At 41.5% G+C, this 21,656-nt stretch overlaps 2 protein-coding genes across 2 annotated transcripts in view; one reads left to right on the top strand and one right to left on the bottom strand.

The window, feature by feature from the left end:
* The window catches only part of RPGRIP1 (RPGR interacting protein 1), a gene marked incomplete at both ends in the record, with an annotated part of 30,045 nt that extends 24,761 nt beyond the window's left edge, over positions 1-5,284 (top strand). Inside the window, 2 exons of the mRNA XM_081108673.1 lie at positions 1,859-1,989; positions 5,172-5,284. Of these exons, the coding sequence (XP_080964799.1) occupies positions 1,859-1,989; positions 5,172-5,284 (244 nt within the window). The remainder of the gene's footprint in view (positions 1-1,858; positions 1,990-5,171) is intronic.
* Positions 5,285-5,565: 281 nt separating this feature from the next.
* SUPT16H (SPT16 homolog, facilitates chromatin remodeling subunit) overlaps positions 5,566-21,656 on the bottom strand; it is a 43,805-nt gene continuing 27,714 nt past the window's right edge. The window contains exons 19-26 of the mRNA XM_081108660.1: positions 20,515-20,640; positions 20,094-20,206; positions 19,243-19,318; positions 18,691-18,860; positions 8,607-8,736; positions 8,072-8,201; positions 7,853-7,930; positions 5,566-6,876 (exon numbers count right to left, since the gene is read on the bottom strand). Of these exons, the coding sequence (XP_080964786.1) occupies positions 6,731-6,876; positions 7,853-7,930; positions 8,072-8,201; positions 8,607-8,736; positions 18,691-18,860; positions 19,243-19,318; positions 20,094-20,206; positions 20,515-20,640 (969 nt within the window). The 3' untranslated portion in view covers positions 5,566-6,730. The remainder of the gene's footprint in view (positions 6,877-7,852; positions 7,931-8,071; positions 8,202-8,606; positions 8,737-18,690; positions 18,861-19,242; positions 19,319-20,093; positions 20,207-20,514; positions 20,641-21,656) is intronic.

A 21,656-nucleotide genomic window follows, 5' to 3' on the forward strand; every position in this document is an offset into this window, starting at 1 on the left:
GCAACTGCTCAATGTTTCTCTCTCACATCAGTGTTTCTCTTTCTCTCTCTCCTTCCCCCTCTCTGTCTCTCTAAAATCAATAAAAACATTCAAGAGAAGTACAGGATTATGAAGTGTCCAGAAGAGGCAAATCGAGAGACAGAAAGTAGATTAGTAGTTGCCATGAGCTGAGGGAGAGGTCAATAGAGAATGACTGCTTAATGGGTACAGGAGTTTTTGAGGGGGCGATGAACATGACCTGGAATTAGATAGTGGTGATGGTTGCACAAGATTGTGATGACACTAAGAAATACTGAATTGCACACTTTAAAATGGTTAAAATAATGAATTTATGGTACTTGAGTTTTTCTCAAAAAATTTAGTAGGTACCAGTCTCTGGAACTCAATTATCATTTTTTTTTTGCTAGACTAAGTCAAGGTAGTAATTGTTGACTGCTTATCCTGGCTGGGTGGCTCAGTTGGTTGGAGTATTGTTTCGTATACCAAAAGGTCACAGGTTGATTCTGGGTCAAGGCACATACCTAGGATGCAGGTTTAGTCCCTGGTTGGGGTGTACGAGAGGCAACCTATCGATGTTTCTCTCTCCCTCTCTCTCCCTTCCTCTCTCTAATGTCTATACTAGTAAACATATCCTTGGGTGAGGATTAAGAAATAATAATTGTTGACTGCTCACTGCTTGTGAGGCACAGTGCTGTGTGCTTTATAGTGTCATCTTTCAAGACATACAGCTCTAAGGAATACACATTTTATATTCATTTTGCAATTCTGTATTTCTTCTGTTTCCTTTACTATGCTCAGGCTTGGTACCCAACTTTTATTTAGAAATTGAAAACATTTTCTTCTAACTGCTCCTGTTTATTGGTTTTTGTGCAACTCCTCCATATCAAATCTTTCATCAAAATTGTAAACCAGCCCTAGTCAGTTGGGCTCAGTGGATAGAGTGTTGGCTTGGGAACTGCAGAGTCACGGGTTCGATTCCGGTAGAGGGCACATGCCTGGGTTGCGGGCTCAATCCCTCGTGGGGGGTGTGCTGGAGGGAGCCGATCAATGATTCTCTCTCATCATTGATGTTTCTATCTCTTTCTATTCCTCTCCCTTCCTCTCTGAAATCAAAAAAGATATGTTTTTTAAAAAATTGTAAACCGCTGAAACCGGTTTGGCTCAGTGGATAGAGCGTCGGCCTGCGGACTGAAAGGTCCCAGGTTCGATTCCGGTCAAGGGCATGTACCTGGGTTGCAGGCACATCCCCAGTGGGGGATGTGCAGGAGGCGGCTGGTCGATGTTTCTCTCTCATCGATGTTTCTGACTCTCTATCTCTCTCCCTTCCTCTCTGTAAAAAATCAATAAAATATATTTAAAAAAAAATTAAAAAAAAAATTGTAAACCATCTTTCAAGGAATTATATCTCAACAGTTTTGAGACAACTTGATCAATTACATTATCTTGAGTCTTATAGTTCCCTCTTCTCAAGGCCAGCTGTTAAATTTTTTAATATACTTTAAAAAATCCTCACCTGCAGATATCTCTTTAATGATATTTTTTAGAGGGAGAGGAGAGAGAAACACACACACACACATGATGCCAGAGAGAAACACTGATCAGTTTCCAACTGAATGGGGGATTGAAGCCGCAACCTAGGCTGGGAATTGAACCGGCAACCTTCTGGTGTACAGGATGATGCTCCAATCAACTGAGCAAGCTGACCAGGACCCAGTTGTTACTTTAAATTATACCAATTCCTCACTCTTTTGCTGTTGTAATTAGACATTGTCTAACTTATGATTACTTTTAGCCTTATTTTTTTTTAAGCCTTAGGGTATCAGCAGTGCTCAATTAAATGTACTTTCCCCCCTCTCAGTTTAAAGTTCACAGTGGTAAGTGATCCTATGGATGAGGAAAAGAATGAATGTCAAGAAGTAGGATATGCATACCTGAAACTGTGGCAGATCATGGAATCAGGAAGAGACATTATAGAGCAAAAGCTAGACAGTGAGTAATAAATTTTTGTGCTCCTCAGTTCCATTTATTTCTGAGCAAGTCATCGTAATAATGAATACTTTTCCTGTTTTACCTTCAATACACAATTACTGCTACAAAGTTTATGAGACAAATTGGATCAAAATCCCTATAGCTCTATTTACTTCTAGATCAAGCCTGAGCGTAGTCAGTTGTCGACTTTATTTTTTAAAATTTTTATACCTTTTTAGCTGTCAATTTTAGTTCATATACCTCTTGATTATTAGAATCTACTATGATTCTCCAGTGTTTGAGATAGGAAGTTTGAAAAGACAAGTTCTTTTAATTTTAATCAAATTTAAACGCCAGAATTTCTGACCTCTCTGAAGCATATAAAGTTTGTAAAGGCAGCTAATACCCCTTTTCTTTTAATGCCTGATCATGCACCCAGTTTCTTAGACACCAACTTTCTACTTCCCTCCCCTCTCACAATATTGGTGACCAAGTCTTATCCATTCTGCTTCAGAAGTGTCTTGACTACATTACAACTGCTAAACTAGTTTTCTGAACTGGTCTCCCTGTCACTGGTTTCTTCAACCCATATCCATCTACTACAGTATTTCTATACATTTGCTAACCACATTCTTCTTAAATCTGTTTTTAAGACTCTTTGCGATAAGGCCAACACGTCTTAACAATATTTGCATTTGAATGCCTTTAGGTGGGCCTGTCCAGTCCTCTGTTCCCCGTTACCATATACAGCTGGGACTTCACACATTTACCTTAGCTGCTAGGCTGTAGTAGGCATTTACTATTCACCAGACTAATGGTTTTTGAACTTCCTGTCATAACCCATTAGTGGATGGTGAAATTAAATTAGTAAGTCAGATTTTGAAGACAAAACGACACACCAGAAAACTGTAGAAAAGAAGGTATGAATACATTGCACAGAGTAAATATCTTGTGAAACTAGGCTTAATGTACATGTTTGAGTCATGATATAAATTTTTTTACTAATTATAAGAAATTTTGAGCAGAACTCTTCAGACCAAGGGTTACAAAGTTCAAACTTTCACTGGTAGACAAGATTCTTCATTATATTCCACTAGTTAACGGTAATATTGGGCAAATTATTTAACCACTCTGTGCTTGTTTCAACTATTGGAAAAATAGTTCCTATTTCATAGTGTTGTCATGAGGATTAAGGAAGTTCTTAAGTGAAGGGTTAAGTGCTTAGGACATGGCAAGTGCCCTCTGTTAGCTGTTTTCCAACTGTCACTCACAATTTCTATTCCTGTCCCATTTCCTGCACGTGCCATACTCTTCCTGACCTCCTTGCCCTTTGCACATAAGGGAAATCCTCTAGAGCAGTGGTTCTCAACCTTCCTAATGCCGCGACCCTTTAATACAGTTCCTCTTGTTGTGGTGACCCCTCAACCAAAAAATTATTTTTGTTGCTACTTCATAACTGTAATTGTGCTACTGTTATGAATCGTAATGTAAATATCTGATATGCAGGATGTATTTTCATTGTTACAAATTGAACATAATTAAAGCATAGTGATTAATCACGAAAACAATATGTAATTATATATGTGTTTTCCGATGGTCTTAGGCGGCCCCTGTGAAAGGGTCGTTCAACCCCCAAAGGGATCGTGACTCAGAGGTTGAGAACCGCTGATCTAGAGCCTTTTCTAGTGACTTCAAAATCCCTAAAGCCAATGAATGTTTCTCAGTTTTTTTAACAATAAAAAAATTTATAGTAATTTCCTTTTTATTGCCTTCCTTCCATTTAGGCTTCAAAACTCTGTAGCTACATATTCTATCACTTCAAAACTCAGCTCCTTGAAATATTTGCTGAATGGTCAGTCCACAATACTTTTTATTTTGGCACCTCCTATCTTCTTCAATTAAGATGAAGTTTCTATCCAAACACTTTGCTCTTACCAATTTTTCTTATTGCCAACTCCAATGGTTTCCTTAGTCATTCTACTAGACCCCTGGTCGGCAACCTGTGGCTCACGAACCACATGCGGCTCTTTAGCCCCTTGAGTGTGGCTCTTCCACAAAATACCGACTACTGCGCATGGGCCACGAAGTTTCAGTCGCACTGTATGTGGGCGCTCGCACGTGGTGTTTTGTAGAAGAGCCACACTCAAGGGGCCCAAGAGCCGCAGTTTGCTGACCATCGTACTAGACCTTTCTCATTCTCGTTTTTAAACTTTTCTCCCTTGGTTTTCAGGCCAGTTTGGCCGTCCACATCACTCCCTAGGGGATCCTTGTTTATCTTGCAGGTTCTTCATCCTGAGTTTGAATGGTGGGTTCCCCTGGTTCAATTCTTGGCCTTTTTTCTGCATATACCCTTTTCCTACATGTTTGTGTCCACTCTTAGGATTTTAATTAGAACCTAGAATTGATCTCAGATCTAGGTTTCTAGACCAGATTTTTAATACAATTTAGCATACAGCAAACTAAGTCACTACTTGTTATGTCCTCAGTACCGCCCCACCCCCACTACAAGCTTGTACCTTATGTTCCCTCTTACCCAAATAAGAACGGTCATCTTTGATTCCAACCTTCTTCTCACTCCCAACATTCAATCACAAAATTCTATTTTACCTCTTTAAATATTCTGAATGTCCCCATCCCCATACCCTCATTGTTGTACTTCAGACCCCTTCATTTCTCCCCTGAATTAGTGCAACAGCCCAACCACCCTTCCTGATGTATTTGTATCCCCTTTGAATATATTACCCAATAATGGAGTTACTTTTCTAGAATCCAAATAAAAACTGTCACTAATAATTACAGCGAAAATCAAATTACTTTCAAGACAAATAAGACCTTTTATGATCTGGCCCCTGCTTATCTGCATAGCCTTCATTTCTGCCACTCCTTGCAATTTTCTAAACTTGTCATGTTCTCATGAATTGGCGTAAGCTTAGGTATCTTTTACTTTTTTAAAAAGACTCAGTTTAGGGATTGTCTCCAGAAAGCCTTTTCCAGTTTCTCCGTCCTGATTAGGTGCCGCTTCTGTGGGTTCCCAAAGCACCCTGTTTTCATCACAGCACTTACCACACTGTAACTGTTTTCCTTTGTCTTCCATTCAACTGAGTCCCCCGGAGAAATGAAGTAGCTTAGTATCCCTAGCACCCAGTGTTTGTTAACGGAATGCCGCTGCTGCCTGATGGACTTTCTTTTTCCTTTCCCAACAGTTGTTAGCCCTGCAGACCAGGCTACCCCAATAGGAAGTCTGAAGGTGTCCCTTCAAGCTGTTGCTGCCTTCCATGCTATTCACAAGGAGATGACCGAAGATTTGTTTTCGTGATAGAATAAGGGCTATTCCATTCTATACTCTGTGAGGGAACCATAGTAAAAAAGTCTCTTATAAAGTAACTTGCTAATCCATAAGTTTGGTTTACTGTGATGTCTAGCTAGTATCTCTCAATCTAATCATAAAAGCTTAGAATATGAAAGTTTGTTTTCGGGATACTAGCTGGACAAAATGATTATTTTCTAACGCTTCAGCACTTTACCAAGCGAGCAGGCTTGCTTTTAGGAACTGCAAAAAAACTGTCACAGAAGTTGAATTTACAAAAACAAAACAACAACAAAAAAACCCAGTTTATTTATCTTTTAGTTCTTCCAAAATTGAAAATATCAAGTCCTACTGCTAAAGAGAAAAAAACAAACAAAATCTGAGACCCCTCCCCCCTCCTCTCTTAAAGTCACAAAACACAGAATTAACTGCAGTGGAACAGGTGGGTGCAGAGAACCAGGAGGGGGAGTATGGCAAGATAAACTCCCCAAATACTTAAAAAGCTGTTCAACAGAAACTGGGATAAATACAGGACAATGCAAGACAAGTAAAAATAAGGAGCAGCAGTGATGAGAGGCCATGTTGTAGAAGTGACCTCCCTTCTTCTTTTCTCTTCTCATCAGGGTATTCTAGGCCCAAGGCATGACTATTGCCCCTTCCAGATCTAAATGTTGATTCCTTAATAATGAGCCTCCTCCTGGATTTTACTAGAAGCAGTACACGAAGCACGGCTGTTCTTACTCAGGTATATCACAAAACAAACAATGGTAGTTTTGTTTCTGCCCATATACCACGTGTGAATTTGAAAGGATGAAACCACGCCCTGGAGCGTCGCTGCTGCTTACGTCTTCCAAGGCAGCAGATACCCCAGCATCTGCATGAGGCAAGAAAGCAGGAAAACTCAGACGGAGGTACCAGCCTGATCTGCCTTACTAGCTCAAGTTGTATGGTTTATCACAATCATTAGCAAATTCCAAGAACCTGTCTGTTCTTGAGTACTGCAAAGATGCAACTTAAAGAGATGTGAGGAAGGTCATGGCTGGAGGGTAGGATGCTGGATCAACTCTGCTGGTCAAGAACCATGGTGCAAGCAGTTATTCACCTTGTACTAACATCTTGGAAATATACTTTGAGACATCAAAGAATAAGATGTCAGAAGCCACTGACGTCCTGGCAGAAGGTGACAGGAAGAGAGGAATGAAATGGTATTAACAGCGGAAGCCTCTGCCCTTCTTCAAGAACACCTCCTGCCTTGCCATCTGGATGGGGCCATTGGCACGTGTCCTGGTGGGCCTGGAATTCCCCGAGTAGATTGGTCCACACAAATGGCCCCCTAAACCCATAAACACAAATGGCAAAACTTCAAAAGAAAAAAGGAAAAATACAGTTTCTGTCATGTAAAATTTTCAGGGGTTGGCTAGGGGAAGAATGGAGCTGAGGGCCAAAGTTCAGGAGTTACTTCCTCTTTTTCTTGGGGGGCGCAGAGCTGTGTCTGGAACCACGGTTAGAGCCACGGCCTGAACTGTGCACAGATGCCTTCCTCTTCCGGCTCATACTTCGACTCTGTTCTTCCTCTTCCTCATAACGACTTTCACGGTCCGCTAAACAGAAGAGGTATTACTAGTTGGATATAGGTTAGCCTTAGTACCTAATACTACTGGATAGCATGGAATAGTACTGAGAATATAGTTTGGAGTTAGACCTTTTATTTATTTATTTACTTTTTTTTTTTTTTTTATTGATTTTTTTACAGAGAGGAAGGGAGAGGGATAGAGAATTAGAAACACTGATCAGCTGCCTCCTGCACACCCCCTACTGGGGATGTACCCGTAAACAAGGTATATGCTCTTGACTGGAATTGAACCTGGGACCCTTCAGTCTGCAGGCCGATGCTCTATCCAATGAGCCAAACCGGTTAGGGCTGGAGTTAGATCTTTTAATCTGGACTCAGTCACTTACCAGTTATGTGATCTTGACCAAGTACTTAACATTTTTGAGTCTTGGTTTATTTATAAACAAAGAAGGATTAAATAGGGTAATTTATGCAAAGTTCTATCATAACTTTGGATATCATAATTTAGGATACAGTAGATATTTCCTTTCATCTATTTTTTCTTTTTAAGTTTTATTTATTGATTTTATAAAGAGAGGGAGGGAAGGAGAGAGAAACATCGATTTGTTGTTCTACATATTTATGAAGTCATTCGTTGCTTCTTGTATGTGCCTGGCCAGGGACTGAACCCACAACCTTGGTGTGTCAGGAGGATGCTCTAACCTATCTGAGCTACCCGGCCAGGGCACTATAAAAATACTCCTAACCTGGGAGAGGCCTAAAAATTTAGACTATTATATAACTTAGATTTGGAAACTGAATAACCTAATTCTAGAGCCTTATAAGACTATGTGGCTATCATGACTATGGGTCCATTGGGGACTTGACAGATGAAAAAAGTATCCAATTAGGCAGTCATACCTCTTGGAGAATACAAATTACAGACCTTGTTTTCTCCACTAGTTAAGGACTGAAATCTGTTAGAAATTTGTGTCTCAAAAAATAAAACAAACAAAACAATTTACCTTTTCGGGCTTCTTCCTCTAGTTCATCCCAATCTTTTCCACTCTCTTCTTCACTGCCCAATGATTCCTTGGAATAGTCTGAAGAAAAAAAAAAAAGATTAGTAACCATTAGTCATTATACTGGAATGGAATGATAGAACTTTTCCCTTTTGCAAAAGTGGCTTCCAGAAATGGCATTAGATTAGAAAGCCACAGAAACTTTTCCTTGTAAAGACTAACCTGATTCTTCAGCTTCTGATGAGTAATCTTCATCACTGTCCTCTTCTTCTTCTTCATAGTCATCCTCTGAAGGATTAAATGTCTCATCTTCGATTTCAGATTCTGAATCCCCTTCCTCAGCATCACTACCCTGATGAATTAGAGAAAAAAACCCAACACTATATACTGTTTTAATGGATACCCTAAATATATAATTCATATTTCTTAAAGTTTCACTTCATCTTTCCTTGCCCAGGAATATTAACTGCAGAAATACTCTTGGTAATAATGCATTATGCTGAGGTGGGAGGACCATTTTTTAGAGAACAATTTTTGAAAAATTTCCAACAGTTTTGATAATTTCCAGGAAATCTTGTCAGTGACTACAAATACCTAGTTAATTTATTGTTTACCTGTAAAACTAATTTGGAGAAATAACATCAGATGTGTTCAGAGATTTTCCCACTTAGTCTGGTCGTTTATGTGCTACTTCTCCTAATTGCCCAAATAACGGACAACTATTATATAACAGAAAAGAAACCCCACACTCACGCACCTCACCCTCAGGCTCCAGGAAAGACCAGCCACCTTGTTCAAAGAAGCCCTCAGGGTCATCAACAATAGTCTTCATGATTTTAGTCCAGTTGAGGGACTGTACTCCTTCTGTATACTTTAGGTCACAGGAACTGAGAGAAATAATATTACAAAGTCAAAATCAATCCTCTATATTTTCTGAGAATATCCAGTTGTCAAACTGGTGATTATAACCGGAAGAGCAGTTAACCTTTTCTTAAATGAATGGGGAACAGGTATGCTCTGCACTGTGCCACCAGAACATGCCCAGACAGCTGATATTTGGTCTCCCAAAGCACGAACCCTCACATCAAAGCAGCATTCCAACTGCAGCAATCTCTGTCCCTCAACTGAACTAATCTAATTCACTTTCTTCTTTTCTATTTTCTTTAGGAAGGCAGAACCCATATAGAACTTGGAAGGCTGTTGGAGTTGAGAGTGAGAAAGAGAAAGAGAGAGAGGAGGATTTGGGGAGGCAGACAGCTAGAATGTGTGGGACAGAGTACTAGAGGACAGAGTGATGGGAAAGCTCTGAAGATTAGCTGAGGACAGATCCCCTCAAATTCTATGGCTGAGGATCGATCTGCACAAACATGAGAGGAAACTAATTAGAACTGGGCAAAGAATCACAGAATTCCCAGATCGCACACAGAGGTGGAAATAATTCTCGTTCCCATCAGCTTTAGTGCAAAGACCTCAAAACACTCAGGGAATCGGGAAGAATCCTCAGAGGAGTTCTACCTCAGCAATGGGGCCAATTAGCCCCAGACTCAAGGCTGTTCTGATCCAGCATTCATGACACTTTGTAAAGTGTCCAAGCCTTGAAAGATCAAATGGAATCTAAATAACTTAACTGTAGCTTAGAATAGAATCTAAAATATTTGAAATAACAAAACAGAGCACCCAAAAATGTGGAGTCACAATGTATGGCAACCAATCACAAATTACCAGGCATGCAAAACAGGAGAAAAATCAACCAATGAAAACAGTCCCAGAAAATACAAAGGTAATGAAGTAGCAAATAAAGATGTTAAAAAAGCACTGATACATGTTCCATATAAAGTTTAAGAAGAAGGAACCTTAAAGACAATGAGATGAAAAAAATGAAATTTGTGTAATTACTCTCAGAAAAAAAGGCGGACTGAGGAAAGAGCAAAAATATTTAAAGATTCATGGTCAGAACATATCCAAATATGATGAAAATGACAAAGCCCATAGATCTAAGAAGCTCAATGCACACCAAACATTTGAATAATTATAATAAAGAAAACCATACCAAAACATCTGGTTATCAAAATGCTAAAAACCAACCAGAAAAAAAACCCCAAAAAACAACAACTTAAAGAAGCTCAAGAAAAAAAGACAGAGGAAAGAAGAATGATAGATATCTCATCAGAAACTCTTGAAAGCTAAAAGACAAGAAATAACATCTTAAATAGTAAAAGAAAAGACCATCAAGTTAGAATTCTATATGCAGCAAAAACACCTTCTCAAAGTGAAATACTTTCAATAAGTTGATGCAATTTACACAAAAAACCTGCACCTCAAATACTAAAAGTTTATGAGGCAAAGGAAAATTATAGCAGAAGGCTACAGGTAGAAGGTTGGAACCACACAATGGCATGAAGAGCACTAGGTATGGAAGATATGAGTTATACAAAAGACTTTCCCCTCATTTTGTAAACTGAAAGGTAACCGTTTTAAAGCTAAAATAATGATAACAAATTGTGGAATTCATAACAGAAGTACAAGATATGGCAATAGCAGAAAGGACAGAAGAGAAATTGAAGCATAAAAACCTTCCAACAGTAAAGATGTATTATCTGAAAGCAGATGGTGATAAGATGTATATGTAAACTTTAGAGTGATTATTTTTTAAAAAAAATATATTTTATTGATATTTTACAGAGAGGAAGGGAGAGAGATAGAGAGTCAGAAACATCGATGAGAGAGAAACATCGATTAGCCGCCTCCTGCACATCCCCCACCGGGGATGTGCCCGCAACCCAGGTACATGCCCTTGACCGGAATCGAACCTGGGACCTTTCAGTCTGCAGCTCGATCCTCATAGGGGGCATGTTGGAGGCAGCCAATGGATGTTTCTCCCTCATCGAAGTTTCTATCTATCCTCTCCCTTGCTCGCGCTCGCTCTCTTTCTCTTAAAAAAAAAAAAAAAAAAAAGCCCTACATGTATGCTATATGCTATTTATAAGTAAGTTACTTTCATATAAAGTAATGTAAGTTAAAGATAAAAAGATAAGCCATATTAACCAAAGCCAGAAGTCTATAGTAATATTGTACCAAGCAGATTTCAAAACGAGGACTATTACTAGAAATGATGAACATTTTATAATCATGAAAAAAACCCTCCCAATAAAATTGATAATCCTTTAGTCAGATTAACCAACAAAAAACAAATTATCAATATTAGGGATAGAAGGGGACATCATTATAGAGTAAACAGACACTAAAGCTGGTAACTTAGATGAAACAGACCAGTTTTTTGAAACACACAGTTAATTCTAAAATTTATATAGAATAGCTAAATTAATAATAGCCAACTTTGAAAAGGAACACAATTGGAGGACTACCCTACCTGATTTTAAGACTTACTATAAAGCCACAATAAATAACATGTATAAGAAAACACATATACCAGTGGAAAAGAATGTAATTCAGAAATAGACACTCCCCAGAAAATATTTGGCAATGATATATCTGATAAAGGGTTAATATCCAAAATATATAAAAAGCTCATATAACTTAACAGAAGGAAGACAATCCAATTTAAAAACGGGCAAAGGACCTAAATAGACACTTCTCCAAAGAGGACATACAGAAGGCCACGAGACATATAAAAACATGTTCAAAGTCACTAATCATCCGAGAGATGCAAATCAAAACAACAATGAGGTATCATCTCACACCTGTCAGAATGGCTATCATCAACAAATCAACAAATCAATAAACAAGTGCTGGAGAGGATGTGGAGAAAAAGGAACCCTCGTGCACTGCTGGTGGGAATGCAGACTGGTGTAGTCACTGTGGGAAACAGTATGGCTTTTCCTCAAAATACTAAAAATGGAACTTCCATTTGACGCAGTAATTCTACTTCTAGGAATATATCCCAAGAAAACAGAAACACCAATCAGAAAGGATATGTACACCCCTACGTTCATAGCAGCACAATTTACAATAGCTAAGATTTGGAAACAGCCTAAGTGCCCATCAGCAGATGAGTGGATTAGAAAACCGTGGTACATCCACACGATGGAATACTACCCTGCGGTAAAAAAGAAGGCATTCTTACCATTTGCAACAGCATGGCTGGAACTGGAGAGCACTATGCTAAGCAAAATAAGCCAGTCAGAGAAAGATAAGTACCATATGATCTCACTCATTTGTGGGATATAATGAACAACATAAACTGATGAACAAAAATAGAACCAGAGTCATAGAAGCATTGAACAGACTATCCAACCTATGAGGGAAGGCGGGGGGGTGAGGGGTAAGACATCAATCAAAGGACTTGTATGCATGCATTATGAGCATAACCAATGGACACAGACCGGGGTGGGGGGTGAGAGCATGTTCTGGGGGCTGGGGAGGGCCGGGGAGTGGTCAATGGGAGAAAAAGGAGACTTATATAATACTTTAAACAATAAAGAGAGATGCAAATTAAAACAACAATGAGGTTATCATCTCATACCTGTCAGAATGGCTATTATCAACAAATGACAAGTGCTGGCGAGGATGTGGAGAAGAGGAAACCCTAGTACACGGCTGGTGGCAATGCATACTGGAAAACAGTATAGAGTTTCCTCAAAAAATTAAATATGGAACTGCCACTTGGACCCAGTGATCCTACTTCTAGGAATATATCCCAAGAAACCCGAAACACCAATGAAAATGAATGTATGCACCCCTATGTTCATAACAGCACAATTTACAATAGCTAAGATCTGGGAACAACCCAATGCCCATCAGTAGATGAGTGGATAAAAAAGCTGTGGTACATTTACACCATGAAATACTATGCAGAAGTAAAGGGTGAGACTCTCTCACCCTTTGAGACAGCATGGTGGGACATGGTGAAATAAGTCAATCAGAGAAAGACAAATAACACATGATCTCACGCATATGTGGAATCTAAGTAACAAAACAAACTGATGAATGGAGTGGATCCAGAGACATGGAAGCATGGAACAGAGTGCAGAATCTTGGAGGGAAGGTAGGGGAGTGGGAGGTAATCAACCAAGGAACTCGTATGCATATATGCATGGCCCATGGACACAGATAATGGGGCAGTGAGGACCTGGGGCAGTGGCGAGGGCAGGCTGGAGGGGGTCAATTTGGGACATATGTAATACTTTCAACAATAAATAATTATTAAAAAAAGAATAGACCATCCCCTACATGGTGAAAAAATTTTTTTTTTACAGAAATGCCAAGGTAATTTAATGGGTAGGAGATAATCTTTTCAGCAAATCATGCTAGAATTGGAGATATTCCCGCCCCCCACATCTATAATAATAAAAGCATAATATGCAAATCGAATGAACAGCAGAATGACCATTTGGACAGTTGTCTGGAGGACCTTCCAGATGACCTTCCGGATGACCACGCTATGACACCAACTGGCTCCAGGCCAGCCAAGGTGGGTGCTATGCGATAGGTCCAGACATTGCCCCATGATCACCTTGCAGAGGGAGGCCCAGGCCACCGACTGGTGGGCGGGCAGGGCCTCCCTCTTTGGGGCTATCAATCATGGGGTTCCCAGACTGTGAGAAGGCACATGCCCAGCTGAGGGATTCCCCCTCCCATGTGCACAAATCTCACGCACTGGGCCTCCAGTATATCCTATATAATAAAGAGGTAATATGCAAATTGACCCCCACACTATAACACCACACAAGATGGTGGCGTGCACAGCAGGGGTGGGGCCAGCAGCCGCTTGAAGCAACTTCTGCTGGGTTTTTGTGGCCCTGCATGCACTCCATTGGGATGGGGCCCAGCGGCCGCTGCGCACAGTCTGGAGGCAGGGCATCAGGGCAGCACTCCAGAACTCAGGGCCGTCCTGCGGCGCGCCGGCCACTCGGGGTAGAACTTCAGGACTTGGGGCGGTTCCATGGCACGGGGGAGGGTGGGAAAGGGATCCCGGGTCTTGCGCGATGGGTCACTAGTATATATCTATCTCCAAAGCATGAACTTTGACCCTTTTACCACAGTAAAAAATTAACTCAAAAGGAATCACAGACCTGAATGTAACACCTAAATCTATAAAACTCTAGAAGAGAACATTTTTTATGACCTTGGGTGAGGCAAAATTTATCAGATAAGCTCTGGTCAGTGTCACTCAGTGGTTAGAGTGTTGGCCTGTGCACTGTAGGGTCAAAGGATCATTCCCTGGTTAAGGGCATGTACCTATGTTGCAGGTTCAATCCCCAACCTGGGTCAGGGTGTGTTTGGGAGGCAACCAATCAATGTATCCCTCTCACATAGATGTTTTTCTGTTTATTTTTCCTTCCCTCCATCCCTCTCTTCCTCCCTCCCACTCTCTAAAAACTAATGGAAAAGCCCTAGGCAGTTTGGCTCAGTGGATGGAGTGTTGGCTTGTGGACCAAAGGGTCCCCGGTTTGATTCTGGTAGAGGGCACATGCCTAACGTTACAGACTCCTTCCCAACCCGGCCCTGGTTGGGGCTCGTGTAGGAGGCAACCAATTGATGTGTTTCTCCCTCAATGATATTTCTGTGTCTTGCCTTCTCTCTCTTCCACTCTCTCTAAAAATCAACAGAAAGCCCTAACTGGTTTGGCTCAGTGGATAGAGAGTCGGCCTGTGGACTGAAGGGTCCCGGGTTCAATTCCGGTCAAGGGCATGTACCTTGGCACATCCCCATTGGGGGATGTGCAGGAGGCAGGTGATTGATGTTTCTCTCTCATCGATGTTTCTAACTCTCTGTCCCTCTCCCTTCCTCTCTGTAAAAAAATCAATAAAATATATATATTTAAATAAATAAATAAAAATCAACGGAAAAATATCCTCAGGTGAGAATAAAAAAAATAAAAACCAATGGAAAAAATACCCTTGGAGAGGATTAACAACAAAAAAAATTAGGTAAGACTTAAGAGCAACATTACAAAAGAAAAAGTTGACCAAAAATTTCATGAACATTTTACACTTCTGGTTTGTAAAAGACACTTAAGAAAATGTAAAGGCAAAGAAACTATTGGAAGAAAATATATGCAAAATCTGTATTTGTTGAAAGACTTGTATATAGCCTAAAGAATTCTTCAACTCAGTAACAAATTTTCAATATGGGCAAAAAATATGAAGATATTTTTTATCAAAGGTACAGAATGATACATAGCATATGAAAAGGTGCTCAACATCATTAGTCATCATGGAAATGCAAACTGAAAGCATAATGAGATAGCACTACACACCCACCATAATGGCTAATATTAAAAAGATTGACAATAACAAGTGCTGGTGAGGATGTGGAGCAACTACAGTTCTCACACACTGCAGGTTTTCTAGCACCCTGGACAATGATGTTATAGTTTCTTATAAAACTAAACATAAATTTAACCATATGGCCAGCACTTCCAATATTATAGGTAGTTTACCCAAGAGAAATGAAAACATGTTTATACAAAGAGTTGTATATAATGTTTATAGCAGCTATTCATAATAATCCCCAAATAAAAACAACCCAAACGCCTATTAACTGGTAAATGGGTCAAGTACAGACTATTCACACAGTATAATATTCCTTAGTAATAAAAAGGAATGTAGTACTGATGCACAACTTGGATAAATTTCAAAAGCATTATACTAAGTAAAGGATGCAAGAAAAAAAAAGGTTATATCCTGTATATTTCCATTTATGTAGCAGTCTAGATTCTTCTGCAAAGTGTATAGTGACAGAAATCAGGGACAGAGTTAAGGGGATTGACTGTAAAGGGGTATGAACACTTTTAGGAGTGAAGGAAATGTTCTAAATCCTGATTATGATGATAGATATGAGATTGCATATGTTTGTTAGAACTCATCAAATCATATATTTTAATTGGTAAATATTATTAGATGGAACCTGTACCTCAATAAAGCTGATTTGAAAAAGTCATATGCATCTTACACATAACATTTTGATCCTGTATCACTTACCTGCACATACTTCTTAGGAAAATCCTCATGGAAACCATAAATTTCTATTTTTTCTGTTTATTTCTAAGCTCTTGACATATTTCTTATGAAGAGACTACATTTATAGCACCTTCCTTTTCCAGATAATGAAGGGGGAAGGAGAGAGGGCAGAGCAAATTATACTCATGGCTACCGAAGCCTCACACATTACCTAGGGAGTAACGGACATCCCCTGTTTATTTGGGTTCTGGTACTTCCATGAGAAATACTTTTTTTTTAAAAATATATTTTATTGATTTTTTACAGAGAGGAAGGGAGAGAGATAGAGAGTTAGAAACATCGATGAGAGAGAAACATCGATCAGCTGCCTCCTGCACATCTCCTACCAGGGATATGCCCGCAACCCAGGTACATGCCCTTGACCGGAATCGAACCTGGGACCCTTCAGTCCGCAGGCCGATGCTCTATCCACTGAGCCAAACCGGTTTCGGCCATGAGAAATACTTTTAGCTAAAGTGTGAGCATATGGTGTTAATGGCTAAAAAAAAAACCCCCAAAAAACCTGGCTAGCATGCTCAGTGGTTAGAGCATCAGCCCACACACCAAAGGGTCTCTGGTTTGATCCCTAGCCCTGGTTGGGGTGCATGCAGGAGGCAACAAATTGATGTGTCTCTTTTACATCAATGTTTGTGTCTCTCTACTCACCCTCCCATGCTCTGAAAATCAATGAAAAAATTATCCTTGGGTGAGGATTAAAAAATAAAGTAAAATAAAATAAAACTTTATCTCTCTCATCTCAGTAATAAGAGAGAACAAGTAAGAAACACTCCCCACTTTTTGTAAATATTATTATAAACGAGTATAGATCTTTTTATACATATATCAAATAGAGTTAGAAAAGATCTGACTTTGATTTTCCTTGTATAAGTATCCATAAATTATTGTTGGGTATTCAGAAAAAAGTGAATAGCTCTAATGGATCTTGAATTTTCAAATCCCAGTCTATAACTCAAACCAAAGACAGGTTCATCTTAAGTATATCAATTTTTATGTATAACATACCATACTTATATTTTACTAGAGGCCTAGTGCATGGATTCGTGCACCGGCCGCAGCTGCGCTTCAGTGTTGAGCTCAGTGTCTGACACCAGCCCATGGATCAGCTGAGTGACGCTCCCGCTGTGGAAGCACACTGACCACCAGGGGGCAGCTGCTGCATTGAGTGTCTGCCCCCAATGGTCAGTGCGCATCATAGCAACCAGTCGCTTGGGCTTTTATATCTTTACTAGAGGCCCGGTGCACAAAAATTTGTGCACTCGGTGGGGGGGGGGGGGCAGGGGTGTCCCTCAGCCTGGCCTGTGCCCTCTCGCAGTCTGGGACCCCTCGGGAGATAACGACCTGCTGGCTTAGGCCTGCTCCCAGGTGGCAGAGGCAGAGGGCAGGCCCAATCCCTAGGTGCAGCCCCTGGTCGGGCTCAGAGCAGGGCTGATTGGGGAGTTGGTGCACTGCCCCCTGTCACGCACAGAGCAGGGCCAAACAGGGGGTTGGGGTGCTGCCCCCTGTCACTCACAGAGCAGGGCCCATCAGGGGGATTGGGGCTCCGTACCCTGTCACACACAGAGCAGGGTCGATCAGGGGGTTGGGGAGCTCCCCCCTGTCACGCACAGAGCAGGGCCGATCAGGGGGTTGAGGAGCTCCCCCCTGTCACTCACAGAGTAGGGCCGATAGGGGAGTTGGGGCACCGCCCCCTGTCACACACAGAGCAGGGCGGATCAGGGGGTTGGGGCGCCACACCCTGTCACACTCAGGGTAGGGCCAATGGGGAAGTTATGGCTCTACCCCGTCACATACAGAGCAGGGCCCATGGGGGGCGGTTGGGGTGTCGCCCTCTATCACCCACAGAGCAGGGCCGATAAGGGGGTTGGGGCATTGCCACTGTCACACTCAGGGCAGGGCCTGTGGGGGGAGGGAGGGGTTGGGGCACCGCACCCTGTCACACACAGAGCAGGGCCAATCAGGGGGTTGGGGCGCTGCACCCTGTCACACACAGAGCCGCAGGGCGATCAGAGGGTTGGGGAGCTCCCCCCTATCAGGCACAGAGCAGGGCTGATCAGGGGGTTGGGGCGCCTTCCCCTGTCATGAACAGAGCAGGGCGGATAGGGAGGTTGTGGCCCCACCCCCTGTCACACACAGAGCAAGGCCAATCAGGGGGTTGTGGCCCTGCCCCGTCACACACAGAGCCGCAGGGCGATCAGGGGGTTTGGGCGCTGCCCCGTCATGCTGATCCCAGTGCCGGGAGGCCTCTCGGCTCTGCCGATCCCAGTGCTGGGAGGCATATTACCCTTTTATTATATAGGATAGAGGCCTGGTGCACGGGTGGGGGCCGGCTGGTTTGCCCTGAAGGGTGTCCTGGATCAGGGTGGGGGTCCCCACTGGGGTGCCTGGCCAGCCTGGGTGAGGGGCTGAGGGCTGTTTTCAGGCTGGCGGGTGACTGAAGCTCCCAACCGCTCCTTTTTTTCTTTTCTTTTTTATTCTGGGCCAGCTTTAGCTCTGAGGCTTGGCTCCAGCTCTTAGGCCTCTATTGCTGAAAGCAGGTATCTGGTTTGTTTGGGTTCTATAATCGATATATAAAAGCCTAAGTGACCATTATGACCGAACAACCGGAACGTCCAGTCAACCAGTTACTACAGTCACTATGACGCACACTGATCACGGGGGGCGGGGGGCGCAGACGCTCAATGCAGGAGATGCCATTCACTGGGCAACCTCCCGTGGCACACCCCCCCCCCCCCCATTGGCCTTGATTGCCAGCCAGGCTGAGGGACCCCACCCATGCATGAATTCGTGCACCAGGCCTCTAGTATATAGATAATATAGGATTCATGGGGTAAATGGGAGATTGCTGGCACATTTACTTACTTCAACCATTCCTTGATGGGGTCAAGAGAGGCTACAGGAATGGCATTTATCATCGTCACTTTCTTGCTGTAGTCCTTGTAGACAATTACCATATCAAAGTTCTTCAGGTGAAACTGAACCCGCTCAAAGTGAATCAGCTCAACTTCATCCAATGTCACCACAAAAGGTGGCTGTCAAGGAGGAACTGGATATTATCATATAAATACTTTGCCAACCATTATATATTAGCAATTTCAAATACTTTCAGAATCCATTACTTAAAGGATAACTAAACAATTTTTGGGGTTTTTTTTGGAAAGACTAATAGCAGTACAACATATTAAGGAGCCCCAGTAAAAGAATCTGCAAAATTAAATTATTCTCAAGAATAAATTTAAGGAAACCATATGAACTATCAAAAAAACTAAAGAGGCTTATAATCATTTGTTCAATATGTTTTATGTCTAAGGTAAGTGAATATCAAAAGAAATAACAAGGATCTACTTTTCAAAACACCTATCCTCTGTTTTCTCTAAGAATTTTCTTACTAAAAGGGGGTTTAGAAATACTCACCCATTCTGTAGCATTTACCAGCGCACTACTAGTGGGCTGAAGGAGGCAGGTACTCCTATAGGGAGCTCCATTAAATCTGAAAGAGAATAAGAAAAGAAACCACATTAAGACTAAACTTGTTGTAAGAGAAACTGTTATTACCACAATAAACTTGTTTCCCATTCCCAACAACTCCAGCATATTCAATACAGAGTCATTCCCAACGGAAGCCTCTCTATCTTAGCCACTCATCCCAGCCCTTAAAGTTTCAAGAGGAAATGGATATCTCAAAGGATATCATTTATATGAAAAAGGAGAAGGTATGTTAAATTATTATTAAAGGAAGAATAACCAATTTTTGTAAAAGGTAGACCCGTGAAACTTCAGGCTAGAAAATGGAGATATGCCCGACCAGCGTGGCTCATTGGTTGAGCATTGACCTAGGAACCAGGAGGTCACAGTTCCATTCCCAGTCAGGACACATGCCCGGGTGGCAGGCTCAGTCCACAGTGTGGGATGTGCAGGAGGCAGCCAATCAATGATTTTCTCTCATCATTGATGTTTCTCTCTCTCTCCCCCTTTCCCTTCCTCTCTAAAGTCAATAAAAAACAAGCAAAAAAAAGACGAGATAGTCTGTTTGGTGTGGCTCGGTGGTTAAATGTCCACCTATGGGCCAGGAGGTTGAGGTTTGATTCCCGGTCAGAGTAAATGTTTGGGTTGTGGGCTCACTCCCCAATGGAGGGGGGGGGGGTTATGCAGGAGGCAGCCGATTGTGATTCTCTCTCATCAGTGATGTTTCTATCTCTCTTTCCCTCTCCCTTCCTCTGAAATCAATAAAAATATGTTTTAAAAAATAAAGAAAGATATGTTACCCCAAGTCCCTAAAAGGCACTTCGAATTCCAGTTCCTCCTTAGTTAGAGCCTCTACTTTCTCAATGAAATTTTTAAAGGCAGTTTTCAGTTTGTGCCTCATTTCTCGTTCCATCTGTGGAAAAAAAAAAATACTAATTAACTATAGCTATTACTTTACTTGTTAACAGTGAAGTGCTTTTGCAGTCATAACTATGATACTAATGGGTATACCCAATTAAAGGTCATCATACCATTAACTGTAGAGCTGAGTCTGCAACTTAAATCTAATCCATAAGCCACTGTAGCACACGAACTCAGCAGATACCTAAGTTATTCTCTAGATAGATTCAGGGGTTCTTTATAAAATATAACAATTACTGAACTCAGATTTGGATTACATCCTACCTTACTACCCTGCAAATAAAATACTAAATTTCAGACCTGCTCAGCATAGAGGTCATCTCGGTCATGCATATGCTGATGTTTTCCCAAGTCTGTGGTGATCTCTCCCACTTCTGTGTAAAACTGTACATCTGTGTGCCGCTTTTTCCCAAACATGATGGCATTCTGAGGGCAAAAAGCAAAAAGTCAGAAAACTTAGTCTATACAACAGATAAGAAAGCAAGGTAACAACAAAATGTGAAAATATAAAAATATCATTACTAAAAACGACAGCATTTATATAAAAACTAGAGGCCTGGTGCACAAAATTGTGCACTGGTGTGTGTGTGTGTGTGTGTGTGTGTGTGTGTGTGTGTGTGTCCCTCAGCCTGGCCTGCACCTTCTCACAGTCCGGGAGCCCTCGGAGGATGTCTTGCGGGGAGCAGGCCTGACATCCTTAGTGCTGCCGCAGACATGGGAGAGGATCTGGCCACCGCCGCTGTGGGAGTGCACTGACCACCAGGAGGCAGCTCCTGCGTTGAGCATCTGCCCCCTGGTGGTTAGTGCACGTCACAGTGACTGGTCGTCCCGCCATTTGGTCAATTTGCATTTTACCCTTTTATTATATAGGATAAACTATTCCTGAAGTCACCATAAACTAATGACATTTGGGAATGTAAAAGAGGATAAACTTTAAAAAGTACTCCTACTTATTACAATGGACTTTGGAGAGATTATGTTGGTAATAAATTGTGTCTAAAGCAAAGATTTTCTATTTCAGAAAGAGGAATGTGGAGACCTAATACGCTTTGGTGATCATTATGTATCATCACCAAAGGGACAAAGACACTTAGCACCTTCTAGATGTTAGGCACTGTGGATTTATAAACATTATTATTATAACTATTTATTTATTCTTAATCCCCAAAAGAGGATATTTTTTGCATTGATTTTTAGAGAGTGGAAGAGAAGGAGAAGGGAGAGAAGATAGAGGAGAGAGAAACAACAATGTGAGAGGGATACATTGATTGGTTGCCTCCCACATGTGCCCTGACCAGGGCCAGGAATTGAACCAGCAACCCAGGTACATGCCCTTGACCAGGATTTGAACCCATGGGCCTTTGGTGTGAGGGCCGATGCTCCAACCACTAAGCTATGCTGGCCAGGGCTTTATAAACATTTATTTGATTCAATCTTCTTAA

The sequence above is a fragment of the Myotis nattereri genome (genome assembly GCF_964212035.1).
Source record: "Myotis nattereri genome assembly, chromosome: 1".
NCBI classification, from domain to species: domain Eukaryota; kingdom Metazoa; phylum Chordata; class Mammalia; order Chiroptera; family Vespertilionidae; genus Myotis; species Myotis nattereri.